Source organism: Bubalus kerabau, chromosome 16 (assembly GCF_029407905.1).
Source record: "Bubalus kerabau isolate K-KA32 ecotype Philippines breed swamp buffalo chromosome 16, PCC_UOA_SB_1v2, whole genome shotgun sequence".
In the NCBI taxonomy this organism is placed as follows: Eukaryota; Metazoa; Chordata; class Mammalia; order Artiodactyla; family Bovidae; genus Bubalus; species Bubalus kerabau.
Window position 1 is genome coordinate 39,854,899 of NC_073639.1, and position 15,255 is coordinate 39,870,153.

At 37.6% G+C, this 15,255-nt stretch overlaps 1 protein-coding gene across 1 annotated transcript in view; it reads left to right on the top strand.

The window, feature by feature from the left end:
* The window catches only part of TRPC3 (transient receptor potential cation channel subfamily C member 3), a 74,277-nt gene extending 59,878 nt beyond the window's left edge, over positions 1–14,399 (top strand). The window contains exons 11-12 of the mRNA XM_055550262.1: positions 11,309–11,384; positions 13,959–14,399. Of these exons, the coding sequence (XP_055406237.1) occupies positions 11,309–11,384; positions 13,959–14,101 (219 nt within the window). The 3' untranslated portion in view covers positions 14,102–14,399. The remainder of the gene's footprint in view (positions 1–11,308; positions 11,385–13,958) is intronic.
* Positions 14,400–15,255: the final 856 nt, after the last annotated feature.

Sequence of the window (15,255 nt, forward strand, 5' to 3'; positions counted from 1 at the left end):
TAAAAATCAAGGGAAGAGAATTGGCAGTCTCTGCTGAAATGGATTATATTATTTGTCTTGGTGCTGTGCACGTACCTGTATCTGTTACTTGATTTATAAGTTTCAAGCTAAAATATGAAAAAATCAGTGTATTTATCTTTCACCATTTCCCCCCTCCTCCTCCCAGCTTTTGCTAGTTAAATATTAGAATTGCAGGCGTAGGGCATAAAATCTTTCCTCTGCCCATTAGGCTCAGTAGCTGGGGCCTGTGAATTAAACTGACAAAAGGCAGGTTTACAGGAGAAAAAAAAAATTTTTTTTATATATGCGTGCAAAATGCAAACAAATGGGAGAACTCAGTGATGAATAACTCAAAGGGGTGGTTAGAATTTGGGACTTAGATACCATCCTAAAAGGGGCAATGAATTTGTGGAGAAGTGACAAAACGAAGAGAGATGTGTGCTCCCAGGGGTGGTAAATTGTGGGAAGGTAAATATGTGGGAGCCTGGTGGGCTGCTGTCTATGGGGTTGCACAGAGTCGGACACGACTGAAGTGACTTAGCAACAGCAGCAGCAGCAGCAGGGTTACTATAGTGAGGTTTGTGTTTGTGCAGACCCATCTCTGAGCTCTCGTGATGATGGTTGTTCTCTTCCTCTTGGTATGGGAAAGAGGCGGGAGGGGGAAGGCCTTCACGAAGGGAAATTTATGTCCTGCTCTTTGGCAACCCACTCCAGTATTCTTGCCTGGAGAATCCCAGGGACGGAGGAGCCTGGAGGGCTGCTGTCTATGGGGTCGCACAGAGTCGGACACGACTGAAGCGACTTAGCAGCAGCAGCAGCTTGAGCGGATGGGAGGAAGGCAGAGAGCTCTTTCTGTGTTTTTTGCTTCTTAAATGCCTTCAGCTCAAAAAGTTCTTATGTTCCAGTGGTATACCTGGGTGGGGGGGTGGATATTTTCTGATCCTTTTCACTACCTTGTAGGATTATAATCCACATTTGCTGTAGTTTTAGTCCTTTAGTTAAACAGAGTCGGTACTCACCACTAGTCTTTGCCTTAATTTTCCGTTCATCTCTTTGTCAGGTCGTTTGTCTTCCACCAGTTTCTTCAAAAAGAGCTCATGGGAACTATGTTCTCTGAGTTATTTCATGTCCTAAACTATTTCCTACTTTCTGTATATTCATATTGACCGGCTGTGAAGTTCTTCGATAATGACTTTATTTTCTTGATGTATTTATCTACGTTGCTGTGCTGCTCTGAGAATGGAATGTTGGTATGGAAAATGTGAAGCCAACCTGATGGTTTTGAACATATGCTCTTCCTTTGACCTGAGATTTTGATATAAATGCCCACATTTTCTTTACCTTTTAAATCCAACAACTTGATTTTCTGTAGATTGGATCTGTATGCATTTTTTTCTGGCATGGAGTATGTCTTTTTAGTCTGTACATTCAAGTACATGCCTTTTATTTCTAAATAATTTCCTTGATCTATATTTTGAAATATTTTTTTCATTTCATTATTTGGAGTCTCTTCAAAGAGACCAATCAGAAGTCTGTGGCATCTCTTTTCCTCTATGCCTTTTGAAATTTTTTTATCCATTTCTCCCTTTGGCTCCTTTTTTCTCATCCTGTCTTTTATTCCTGTCTATCTTCATATGCACTGCTTCAAACATATCTTTTATTTCTGTGATGATTTTAATGTTTTCTTCCTCTTCTTCCTGAGATTTTCAAACTTAAAAATATCATTTCCTCCTTTGGCTTACTGTATTTCCCTTGTGCTCTTGGTTCAAGACAGGATCGGGTCCTATTTTTAAAAGATTATATATTAGTAATGACATTATATGTTTTCATCTCTTCTTTCGCACTTTTCTAGTGTGTGTTCTTTATTTGCTGTTTGTTTTATCCTTTTTCTTGGACTATCTTAGTACAGATGTTCTGTAGATTTTTTACTATTACTCAATCTTGAATGAAGTAAGTTCCTCCCAGACCAACTGCTTTCAGGAAGTTGGAGTGGAGTCAGAGAATTCCAGGGCCCCATCCCAAGCTAATAGGAATTTGTCTTTTGGTACAGGATCATGTGGGGCTTCCCAGGTGGTGCTGGTGGTGAAGAACCCTCCTGCCAATGCAGGTAGACATAAGACACGCTGGTTTGATTCCTGGGTCGGGAGGATCCTCTGGAGGAGGGCATGGCAACCCACTCCAGTATTCTTTCCTGGAGAATCCCATGGACAGAGGAGCCTGATGGGCTACAGTTCATGTGGTTGCAGAGAGTCAGATGCGACTTAGCACACATGGACACACAGGGTTGTGTATGTGAGTTCAATTTATTCTTTTTTTTTTTCTTTTTTTTTTTTTAATTTTATTTTATTTTTAGACTTTACATAACTGTATTAGTTTTGCCAAATTTATTCTTTATTTTCCCTTGTCGAGAATAGCACTGAATGATTGTTCACATGGCAGACTCTCCCTCTCCACCTCACTGACAAAGTACTTCTAGCAAATACAACTTTTCTTTACAGTTTCCCTTTTAGCCCTATAGTCTAAGCTTCTGAAGACTTGGTATCAAAGGTCAGGGGAAGTCCTCAGCCATGAATGTCTGCTCTTGGCATGCCTCCACATCCCCATTTGACCTTTTCATAACCTTTCTAAAAAAAAAAAAATAAAAGGTTCCTCTAAGTCTCATAAATGAAGGAGTTAGTGTTTCTGTTTCCTGTTTTCCTTATAGCTTTTGAGTGATTTAAAAATGTCTGAGTTTATTGTCACATTGAAAATTGCTGTGCTTTTATAGGAAATGATCCTTGCTAAATGCCTAGAGATTTCAGAATCCTTTACCTTTTGTATTTTCTAAGGAGATGAATTCCCTCTGCCTGTGGTATAATCTGTAGCTCCCCAACAGTGATAGTAGAAAAAAGAGAAACTGAGGGAACAGATCTTACTCAGCTATATACACACCAAACTTCATATAAATGTCTTGATTATATTTAGAATAAAGTCTACCTGTTAAGAACTCCTTGAGCGATAACAACTGGTGTATTTGTTTCACCAGGAATTTTTGTTTCACGTAGTGTGATTATATGACTTACCTTAAGGAACTTCCAGATCTTAATCTGCTAAGTGGGGAGTTTTCCTTCAAAGGGGTGACTTATAGAATACACTAATTCTAGTCATTCTATCACAGATCAGAATATTTTTGAAATATCTCTAAAATTTACTTTTATAATTAGTTTATAAGACACACAAAAATGCTTTGTTACTTTCTCATAACGGAACTCAGCTAATCATTCACTGTATTAACAAGGCTCAGAGCCATCTGACTTCACATTTTTTCCAAAATAGTCACAGCCAGATGAGAATCCGCCTGCCAATGAAGGGAACATGGGTTCAATCCCTGGTCCAGGAAGATTCCACATGCCATGGAGCAACTTAGTCTGTGTGCCACAACTTCTGAGACCCACGCTCCTAGGGCCGTGCTTCATAACGAGAAGCCACCGTGATGAGAAGCCCACGCACTACAGCGAAGACTAGCGCCCACTCACCAGAAGTGGAGAAAGCCTGCGGGCAGCAGCAAAGACTGAGTGTAACCAAAAATAAATAAATAAATAAAAATAGTCACAGCCACCCTCAAAAAAACATGTGACCATCACCAGTCAGGTCATCACCTTACATGTTTTACATTCAAATGAATGTTTCTTCTCCAAGACAATTACTTCAAAAACGCATTCACATTCAGATGTGTCTCAAGGGGCAGCAAAGGAAATGTTTAAAAATGCCCTGATCAAGGGCAGTATTATTTATATTAACAGTAATTATTAATAGCATGCTGGAATTTTTTATGTATATAAAGAATTTTTTTGTGAAACTGGGAATGATTTTTCTGGAGAGCATAAAGACATGGAGGGCTTGTTGTTGTTCAGTCACTAAGTCATGTCCAACTCCTTGTGACCCCCATGGACTGCAGCACACCAGGCTTCCCTGTCCTTCACCATCTCCTGGAGCTTGCTCAAACTCATGTCCATTGAGTCAGTGGTGTCCTTCAACCATCTCATCCTCTGTTGCCCCCTTCTCCTCCTGCCTTCAATCTTTCCTAGCGTCAGGGTCTTTTCCAATGAGTTGGCTCTTCACATCAGCTGGCCCAAGTATTGGAGCTTCAGCTTCAGCTCCAGAACATAAAGACTTAGAGAGATAGCTATGATTAAATTCTTCTCATGAATACCTGTGCTATTCAAGTTAAAAGTACTTAGATATTCTAATTTGACTTTGAGAAATGGGAGTATATTTTAAGACTCCTTCACAAAAGTTGGGCTGTAGGCTCTTGTGACTTCTCTCTCCACTCTCTTCTGTGGCAGTTCTGCTTTCCTAGCCTTCTTTGGCTTGGGAACAGCCTTGGCCCAGAGAGTGTTAGACTGTTTTTACTCTGTATGCTGGTCTATGGTCTGATCCATGAAGGCTTGATTTTTACTTGAAGCATATGGCACAAAGAGGCACTCACTTTAAGCTTCATGGCACATTCAAGATATCCTCTGTTATGCATGGTCCTAAGTTTTAAGACTACAGAGATAAATGGTCCATGGCTTCAGGGATCTCTCCATTGCAATGGAAGGGCAGCACAGAGACGGAGAAGGAAGGGAAGGAAAGAAAAAAGTAGATGGACCTTCACACAGCCCTGGGATATGGCGACATGGTATAGGTGAGATGTAAATAAAATGGTATGGGGACGCAGGGAAACGCAGAGGAAGTGAAAGTTGATTAAGTAGAAGAAGAAGCAGCTCTGCTCTCTCCTTTTCTCCAAAGAACGAAACTTGGACCAGTAGTTAAGAAAGTACAGTGAAGCAGACTTTTGGCTCAATACAAAGGAATTTTTTAACAGCTACAGTTGTCCCAAAATAGACTAAACTGGCTGTCTGGGAAAAGTAGCAGGGTCTGAATCACAGACGCTGTGATTTATTCAGAGGCTGCACAATGGTATGTCAGGGTATGTCACAATAAGTGGTATGACAAATGAAAAACACATGATTTACAAGGTCCCTTCCGTCCCCTAAATGCTGCTCTCTACTTCCAAGTTCTTTGTGTTTGTCCAAACCTATCTTGTTGCTTTATATTCATACTTTATAGATGGATGAATCTATACATACAGACATACATGCATGTATGTCAATCAGTTTTGGCTGATATCAATCAATTTTGGCTTCTCTCTAGGAGTAAATGAGAAGATGAATGTAAAAATGTCTGATAGAGTACTTAACAATTGTGAGTTGACTTTTTAAATATTTATTTATCTGGCCGCATTGGGTCTTGGTTTCAGCATACGGGACCTTTCGTTGCGGCACACAGGCTCAGCGGTTGTGGCACGTGGACTTAGTTGCTCTAAGGCCTGTGGGATCTTAGTTCCCCAACCAGGGATCAGACCCATGTCCCAGTATTGCAAGGTGAATTCTTAACCACTGGACCACCAGGGAAGTCCCACCAATTGTTAATTGAACTTGAATTAGTAAAAAATAAACAAATAAAAAGAAAAGCTTTGATGCCTTTTGGAAAGGCAGGGCATAGCAAATATCCAACCATCCAAATCTCATTCCTTCTTCCAGTCTTAATGGAGGACTGAGAAATGAACTTAAATTTGTTTGTAGGAGACAATGTTTGAGGTAACTACCACCAAGCTTTCCATAGCCTAGACAGAGAATATCCATAGTCCACTGAATAAAGTTACAATGTCTCCCTTAAAGAGTGACTCACAGGCTCCTACAGAGATATATGGGTAATTCCAGGAGGCCTGCGGAATGTGGAAGTTAATTTATAGACTTCCCTTGCATTAGTTAGCCATTTAACCAAAAGGGAAAGAAGATGATTCAGTTAATGACCAATTTAATTTTTGATACTGGCTTTGATTAAAGGCTCCATTGGAAATCTAGTAGAGATAATATTTTAAATGATACTTTTACATATTGCTCAGAAGTTTCATGATCCTTGCCTGCAGTCGCAGCATTATTTATTGGTTAATAAAGACTTTGCTTTGTAAAAGAAGTGTAAATGCTAATAAGGAATAATAGTTATATTAACTGAGCACCTTCTATGTAATTTACTTTTATTGCCTTTTATAAGATATATTCTAACATTTCCACTACACAGATTGTCACCAAGATTCCGTCGCTTGTAAATAATTCAAACACATTCAAATCCAGGCAAGTTGGTAGGTTCAGAACTGGTCTAGAGATTCTCAGTAAGCTCTGAGGGGAGGTAGCTGGCTCCAACTTGCAGGTGGCAACATGGTCTTAGACCATGGGGTACTTATCATCCTTTGTCATCAGTTTTGGGTTTATCAGCAATTCTAGGACCATAGGAAAAATCCCACTTGACATAAGAGTACATGTTATCTGGTATCCTTCCTTGTATGAACGTTATAAACTGTCTTGATATGGTTAGATTTATCAACCTTTTCCTTATGGCTTATCCTTTTAACTTCTCTGTAAGGGTGATCTATTGTCCCAGAGCTATTTGTTGAGTAGTCTTTTCTTTCCCACTGATTTGTATTACTGCCTTTGAAGCTGCTTTAAACTGAAAAACATTTGTTTTTTCTTTTTATAAGAATATGCCTACATTGTCCCCTAAACTTAATTACATCCCTGATATGTTGATGCATCATAGTGAATTCTTCTGGTGAAGTTTCATTGGAGCAGTGATTATGTTCCCTGTTGCATCTGCAGTGTCTAGTATGGCACCTGACACAGTTCAGTTCAGTCGCACAGTCGTGTCCGACTCTTTGCATCCCCATGGAATGCAGCAAGCCAGGCTTCCCTGGCTATCACCAACTCCTGGAGCTTACTCAAACTCACCTCCACCGAATCAGTGATGCCATCCAACCATCTCATCCTCTGTTGTCCCCTTCTCCTCCCGCCTTCAATCTTTCCCAGCATCAAGGTCTTTTCAAATGAGTCAGTTCTTCACATCAGGTGGCCGAAATATTGGAGTTTCAGCTTCAACATCAGTCCTTCCAATGAATATTCAGAACTGATTTCCTTTAGGATGGACTGGTTGGGTCTCCTTACAGTCCAAGGGACTCTCAAAATTCTTCTCCAACACCACAGTTCAAAAACATCAATTCTTCGGCACTCAGCTTTCTTTATAGTCCAACTCTCACATCCGTACATGACTACTGTAAAAACCATATCTTCGATTAGATGGACGTTTGTTGGCAAAGTAGTGTCTCTGTTTTTTAATATGCTGTCTAGGTTGGTCATAGCTTTTCTTCCAAGGAGCAAGCATCTTTTCATTTCATGGCTGCAGTCACCATCTGCAGTGGTTTTGAGCCTCCCAAAATAAAGTCTCTCACTGTTTCGTTTCCCCATCTATTTGCCATGAAGTGATGGGACCGGATGCCATGATCTTAGTTTTCTGAATGTTGAGTTTTAAGCCAACTTTTTCACTCTCTTATTTCATTTTCATTAAGAAAGTGCTTCTTCACTTTCTGCCATAAGGATGGTGTCATCTGTGTACTGAGATTATTAATACTTCTCCTAGCAATCTTGATTTCAGCTTGTGCTTCATCCAGCCTGGCATTTTGCATGATGTATTCTGCATATAAGTTAAACAAGCAGGGTGACAACATACAGCCTTAATGTACTCCTTTCCTGATTTGGAACCAGTCTCTTGTTCCATGTCCAGTTCTCATTGTTTCTTCTTGACCTGTGTACAGATTTCTCAGGAGGCAGGTCAGGTGGTCTGGTATTCCCATTTCTTTAAGAATTTTCTACAGTTTGTTGTGATACACACGGTGAAAGGCTTTGGCATAGTCAATAAAGCAGAAGTAGATGTTTTTCTGGAACTCTCTTGCTTTTTCGATATGCAATGGATGTTGGCAATTTAATCTCTGATTCCTCTGCCTTTTCTAAATCCTGCTTGAAATCTGGAAGTTCATGGTTCATGTATTGCTGAAGCCTGGCTTGGAGAATTTTGAGCATTACTTTACTAGTGTGTGAGGTGAGTGCAATTGTGCAGTAGTTTGGACATTCTTTGGCATTACCTTTCTTTGGGATTGGAATGAAAACTGACCTTTTCCAGTCCTGCGGCCACTGCTGAGTTTTCCAAATTTGCTGGCATATTGAGTGCAGCACTTTCACAGCATCATCTTTTAGGACTTGAAATGTCTCAACTGGAATTCCATCACCTCCACTAGGTTTGTTTGTAGTGACGAACAAAGGCCCAATTGACTTCATACTCCAGGATGAGATGTCTGGCTTCTCGGTGAGTGTGATCACACCATTGTAGTTATGTGGGTCATGAGGATCTGTTTTGTGTAGTTCTTCTGTATATTCTTGCCACTTGGTACCTGGCATGGAGCTAAATATTTGGTGAGTGAATGAATGAGTCCTGGCTAAGATCCACCCAGCCATGAGTCTGTCCTGAGGTTCCAATTCCACACAACTCAACACATTTTATATATATTTTTTGACTGATAAAATGGGCTTTTCCTTCTTGATAGCATGGATTCCTTCTCAATTTATCATTATTCTCTGAGGCAGACATTTTGAATTATCTGGCATTTCTCCTTTTTACATGACCTTGGCATCTAGTGGGTTGCTTCAGTTCAGAATTTTTACTGTCTTAAAACTGAGGTATATTTGCCACCCTCACTATTCTGCATTTCAGTTTAGACTTTTTTCCTTTATTATCTTTTTAATGTGATGTATGAGATATGCACAAGAATGTGTGCAATACATAATCAATTATGATGTATAACTATATGCATACCTAGGAAGCCACCACCTCCCAGAGAAAGATAACTGAGTCTGTTCATTGCCTCTGCTCCGCTGCTCCTCCCGAGGTCACACCCTTGCCTCCACTAGGGGGAAATCAGTATCCTGAAATTGGGTTTCTCACCCTCTTGCTTTGGTTTTCTTTTCAAATATAGGCTTATTGCATATATGTTGTTTAGTTGCTAAGTTGTGTCTGATTCTTTGTGACCCCATGGACTGTAGCCCGCCAGGCTCCTCTGTCCATAGGATTTTCTAGGTAAGAATACTGGAGCTGGTTGCCATTTCCTTCTCCAGGGGATCTTCGTGACCCAGTGATCAAACTCAAGTCTCTGCATTAGCAGATTCTTTAACTTTTTGCCGCTGAGCCACCAGGGAAGCCCTATTACACATATAGACAATCTGAAAAATGCATTATGTAGATTTGTCATTGAGTACACTTTATGAGAATAATTTCATACTTAATGAAGTCTGTAACTTGAATTTTTTATTCAACATTTATGCTTCTAAGATTCATCTATACTGTTGTGTGTGGCTCTGGTTCATTAATTTCACTAACTAATTTCGTTGGTGAGCACAATGACATTACATTGTGTAATATACCATGATTTGTCTATTTGGTATTTGTTTGGATTGTTTCCAGGTTTTTTGTGTCTCAGATAAGGTTTCTATAAACCTTGTCTCTGTCTGTCTCTTGGTCCACATGTGCAGAGTTTCTCTAGGCCCTGTACCAAGGAGTGGACTTTCTGGGTTAAAAGGATATGCCAGTGTTCAGTTTTAAAAGATAATAACAAATCAGTAGGGGATTAAGAGGTACAAACTACCTTGTATAAAATAAGCTGCCAAGATATATTGTATGGCACAGGGAAAGAGTACCATTTTTTAATAACCAATATTAAATCACTTTATTGTACATCTGATGCTAGTATAATATTGTACATCAACCATATTTAAAAAAAAAAAGATAATGCCAAATTATTTTTCAAAATGACCTACTTATACTCATGCCAGTAAAGTACAAAAATTCCATTGATCCACATCCTTTCCAACACTTGGCATTGTAAAATCTATTAATTTTTCCCTTTTTAGATATAAAATTGTATCACGTTTTTCCTTTTTCCCGCTTTAATGAGATTTAATTGACATACAGCACTGTTTAAGGTTAAGGTGTACAGCATAATGATTTGACTTATCTACATAATCAAATGATTATCATAGTAAGTTCAGTGAACAGCCATGATCTCAGATAGATACAAAATTAAAGAAATAGAAAAAAAGATTTTTTTTTTTCTGGGGATGAGAACTCTTCAGGTTTACTCCCTTACCAACTTTCATATATAACGTTCTGCAGCATTAATGTGTTTATTATGATGTGAGTCACATACCTACTACTTACTTATGTTATAACTGGAAGTTTGTGCCATTTGACTGCCTTCATCCAACTCTCCTTTCCCCCACGCCCCTGTATCTCTTTTAATTGTAATTTGTATTTCCCTAAAGAAAACATTTTGAGATTGTTTCACGTGCTTGTTGACCATTCACAATTCCATTTCAGTGAAGTGCCTGTTTGTTTTTTGCCCATTTCCCTGTTGGATTATTTGAGTTTTTCTTATTAAAGCTCTTCATATATCTTGGTTCCAAATTCTTTACAGGTTGTAAGTATCATCAATATTTTCTCCCAGTGTATAGCTTGCTTTCTTTCTGGTATCTTTATAAACAGAAGTTTTAATTGTAATGAAGTTGAGTTTATCAATCTTTTCTACTATATTAGAATTTTTAATCTTGTTTGTAAAACATCCAGTTGTGCACTGAATTTATAAATATGTTCTTCTGTGCTTTCTTTTAAATGATTTAAAAGCTTTGCTTTTCATATTTAAGATGCACATGGGATTTACTTTTGTGTGCTTCTGTGAAGTAGGGCTCCAATTTAATTTTTTCTGTATGGATAAGCAATTATCTTGTAAGATCATTTATTGAATTTGAAATATATTCACAGTATATATTGCTGTGAAAGGAAAACATAATATAACAGTATGTGGTATTTAGAAAACATAATACATATAGTAAATAGTTTATATACAAAATTTTAAAAAAGATGTTGGAAAAACATGCACTAAAATAACAAACAGTGATTATCTTTGGATGGTGGAATAATTGATGAGTTTTGCTTTACTGTTCTCTTTACTCTCCAAATTCTCTGTATTGAGCATATGTTTCTAGATTTTTAAAAAATACAGTAGTGTCTATAGATGATAATATTGTATAGAGAAATCACTAGATGAAAGAAAATCATGAATTGAAGTCTTTCCACTCAACTTTTCTTGTAAAGCTTCTTGCATTCCTGGAATAGGGCAGCTGGTGGTGAGGGGCTGAGGTGAAGGGTGGGGCAAGGGATTGTCGTGGATTATGCAGAAAAACTCAGTAAAGGTGAAAAGGGATTAAGTTCTGAACTCTGGGTGAGTCTTCCATTAGTACAGTTTCTCTTCCCTGAGTTCTTTACTGGTATGTAAAGCTCTTTGGAAAATAAGATTCAGATTACTTATATGTATCATTGGTGATATAATTTTTTTTTGGCCCAACAGCAAATAATGAAAAGACTTATAAAGCGATATGTTTTGAAAGCACAAGTAGACAAAGAAAATGATGAAGTTAATGAAGGTAAGCATCTTCAACTTAAAAAACATCCTTTTACAACTAATTTAATGAACAGTGGAAAACTTCATATTGAAGGATACTTTTAAAAATCTGGTCTTGGTTAACTGAGTTCTTCCAGAATTGACAGGAAAATCTTATGTTTCGTTTATAAAGCTCTCTTTTAAAATAAACAGTTATTTAAAATGTCAGTCAGAGACAATTTATCACTACAGAGTGCTCTAACTGATTCTTAGAGTGTAAACTGTGTCATTTTGCTGGGAGTTTTTATTCCCTGTAACATGAGTAGTCTGTAGTTTCAGTTCTGTTTCAGTGGGCTGAGTGTTAACATTTTTCCAGTGATGCAGGTAAAATAAGAGTTAGCTCAAACATTTTTGCAGAAAAATTTTTACTTGTTGTCCAGAAAGAAATCTGTAACCCAGTTTTGTCATATGGTGTTTCTCTTTTGCTTTTCACTTTTCTTCTTGGCACCTTACTTAAACGTACCTATTTTCCAGGCATATCCTAGGCAGCGCATCTGTCTGGACTATAAAGCCTTTCATCAGGTGCTGGGATGTAAGCCAAAGCACAGGTCCATGGTTGGAAAGAAATCAGTCAGGGAAAAATAAGTTGCCCTAAAAATGGCAACGACAGGGAATTCCCTGGTGGTTCCGTGGTTGGGACTTCTTGCTTCCACTGCAGAGGGCAAGTGTTCCAATCCTAGTTGAGGAACTAAGATCCTGCATGCCTTCCAGCACAGCCAAAAATTAAAAAATAATAATAATAATGAAAGCTACAGCTTTCAACACCAATGAGATGCCATTAGATCTATCTACACTTTTAAGAAAGGGCTAAACTAGACTGTTGAACTCTGAAGCCATTACTTGATTAATGCAAGAAATCCCTTGCAAATCTGAGTCAATACCATATGTGTTTGTAGCACAGAAATCTAAGAATGTATGTTTGGAAATCAGCAAAAAATCAAATCATGGTCACCAGAAACAGTCTCAGAGACAGAATTGAAATTGAGTTTTAGTTTAGAAAGCAGAAACCTTATCAGTTGTGCCATAACCTCCCTGAAAACACAAAAATTAAGTGAAGTGGGGAATTGGGCCACCATGACAACTTCAGAAAAAAGGAGCCATCTTCTAAGTACTTTTACACAAAAGAGGAAAATGAATTAATGAGAATTAATGAATTAAAGAGAATTTAGAGTTTTGGACAAAGTTCTAACTAAAATAGTATATCATATAACATAACCTCCTCATTTAATAAATATGTCCCGTGTTGGTAAATACAGCACTTGGTATGTAGGCTTCCCATAACTCAAAAACAAGGAAGAAGGATATGGTAGTAGGGAGGCAAGAGGAAGCTCACTGGCTTATGGTCCAAATATGATAGTAAATGGTGTGAGAATCCATTTCTTCCATGGAAGACTTTTGATTTCCAATTTGATCAGTTTATTTCCTCTCTGTTGCCATATGTGAAAGGAAAATCACCTCCACTTTTTTGCCATGAAAAGAATCAATAACTTTTGTGTGTATTCTTGAAGAAGAGTTAGGATTCCTTAAAAGGTTCTGTCTTTTAAATATAATCAAAGAACATGGATTATATTTTAAAACATCATAAAGATACCAGGAAATATCATGAAAGATATATTTTACATGTGATTCTATTATAAAATGCTGTTAAAGTGCCAGTGATTTGAAGAATCATTTCTTGGATTCAAGATAAGTTCATGCCCCGAAGGTTACCTTTCAAGGTCAAAGACTTATCTACATTTCAGTTCTTTGCAAGAGAGTCCAGTTTTTAATTGTAATCTACACATTCTCAAAATATTGCCAAGCTAAATTATGGGAACAGTTGTGTTTTAATAGCCAGAAGTCTCCTATAGTTTTCTATGTATGTAAACCTTGTCAGTGGCATCACATCTAAGCTTCTTATTTCACCATTGCTTGTGCCACACAAGCTGTTTGTGTCCATGACTCCACAGTCATTACCATTGGCTTCCCTAAGAAAAACCCTTACTCTCTTTCCTTCCTTTCCCTTACTTCAAACTTGACCTCAGATATACTGCTTCCATGTGAGTATTTGTCTATTAAATAGATTCATTCATTTTTAGTAATGTTTCACTTTAATAGGATTCCATTCTAGCCTAGCAATGGGAGATGATCTATAAAGGTGTCAACTCTTATGGCTCAGGGAACCAGAGGAACTCCCTGAAGACAGAAAGGGGATACCCTCATTATAGATTACATCCTGATTGAGATTACTAGTTAACAGATAAATCTGCTACCTGGGAAGCCCCAACAGATAAATCACCCTGTATTAAAAATTGGTTGAACCAAGACAATACTTTAGTCGACTTTTACTTTTAAAACACAGTTGGACCACTGTTACAGCTTTTTCCAAAGTCAGTGTATTTTTAAAGGCGAAGCATTTCTTAAACATTTTAAAGGAAAAAAATCCAAAATAACTATGTTGGAGACATTATGAGACAAATGTATTCATGTTGTATGAATTTTACTCTTTGTTTTTTTTTTTTTTCTAAATCCAAAGAGCAAATGACCAATCATATGCTTTTTAATACAAACACTATAGGTGAATTAAAGGAAATCAAGCAAGATATCTCCAGCCTTCGTTATGAACTTTTGGAGGACAAGAGCCAAGCAACTGAGGAATTAGCCATTCTAATTCATAAGCTCAGTGAGAAACTGAGCCCCAGCGTGCTGAGATGTGAATGAGTCAGCAACCTGGATTTATGGCTTTGACTATAGCACAACTGTGGGCAATAATATTTCTTAGTATGAAATACTTGAAAAACTATGGTGTAAATTTTTAGTATTAACTACCTTTATCATGTGAATCTTTAAGAGTTAGGTCTTAATGACTTTACTGTTTTATCACATGAAAATGGTCTTCATTTTAATTGTTTGCCTTGACATTACAAACAATGATATGCCCTTGTATTTAAAGGCCCCAAATTAACTACATTACTGACATTTTTTTGTCCGTTTTAGAATAAACTCTGTCTTTGCACTACCGGTTTGCCTCCAAGAGACTGTAAGCTCCTTGGGAACAGGGACCATGTCTTACTCATCTTCATGTCTCCACCATCTAGTACAGTGCCTGGTACATAGTAGGTGCTCAATAAATGTCAAAACCAACTGAACTGCCAATAAAATACAAATAAAAAAAGGCCATCACTATGTAGCATACCTTCCCTTGTCCAAATGCTGAAGAGATTTTTTTTTTGGGGGGGGGGAAGAAAGAAACTGAAAAAATTTTACAAACAGCTATGACTTGGTCAGATTTTCTTAGATTTTTGGCATCACTGATACTCCTAGAACCTTTGAACCCTGAATGAAGAATTTCATAATGAAATGGGTTAATAGCAAATATAATTGCATTACATATTTGTTTCATAGAATTGTTCAAAGCAACACATTAAAGGTTTTTCTAAAGTATATACTATGCTGTTTGCTTACTGTCTTAGATTTTCATTTGTTGTTTTCAGTAATGTGAATTTAGTCAGCAGAGTGGTGAATTTTTTTTAAAGTTGGGAGTTATACAAGGCTGTTAGTTATAACCTCCTAATTCCTGGCTCTGATGATTTAATGCTAAATAAGTTATCAACACCTGACTTCATATCTTGCCTGTTAGCTCCACTCTGAGTTTTGGAGGATATGCTATGGGAAGAAATGGAGCAGTGGCCATGTACCTGAAAAGGCATGGCCAAGAATCACGAGGTGTGTTTCATTTCCCTTTGAGGCATCTCTTGCCATTATTGCTTATGCTGATTGACATATATATATATATTTTTTTTAATCAAGGCATTTCAATTACACTTGCTACACTGAATAGATTGTGATATATCTGTATCTGACTTACTATATAA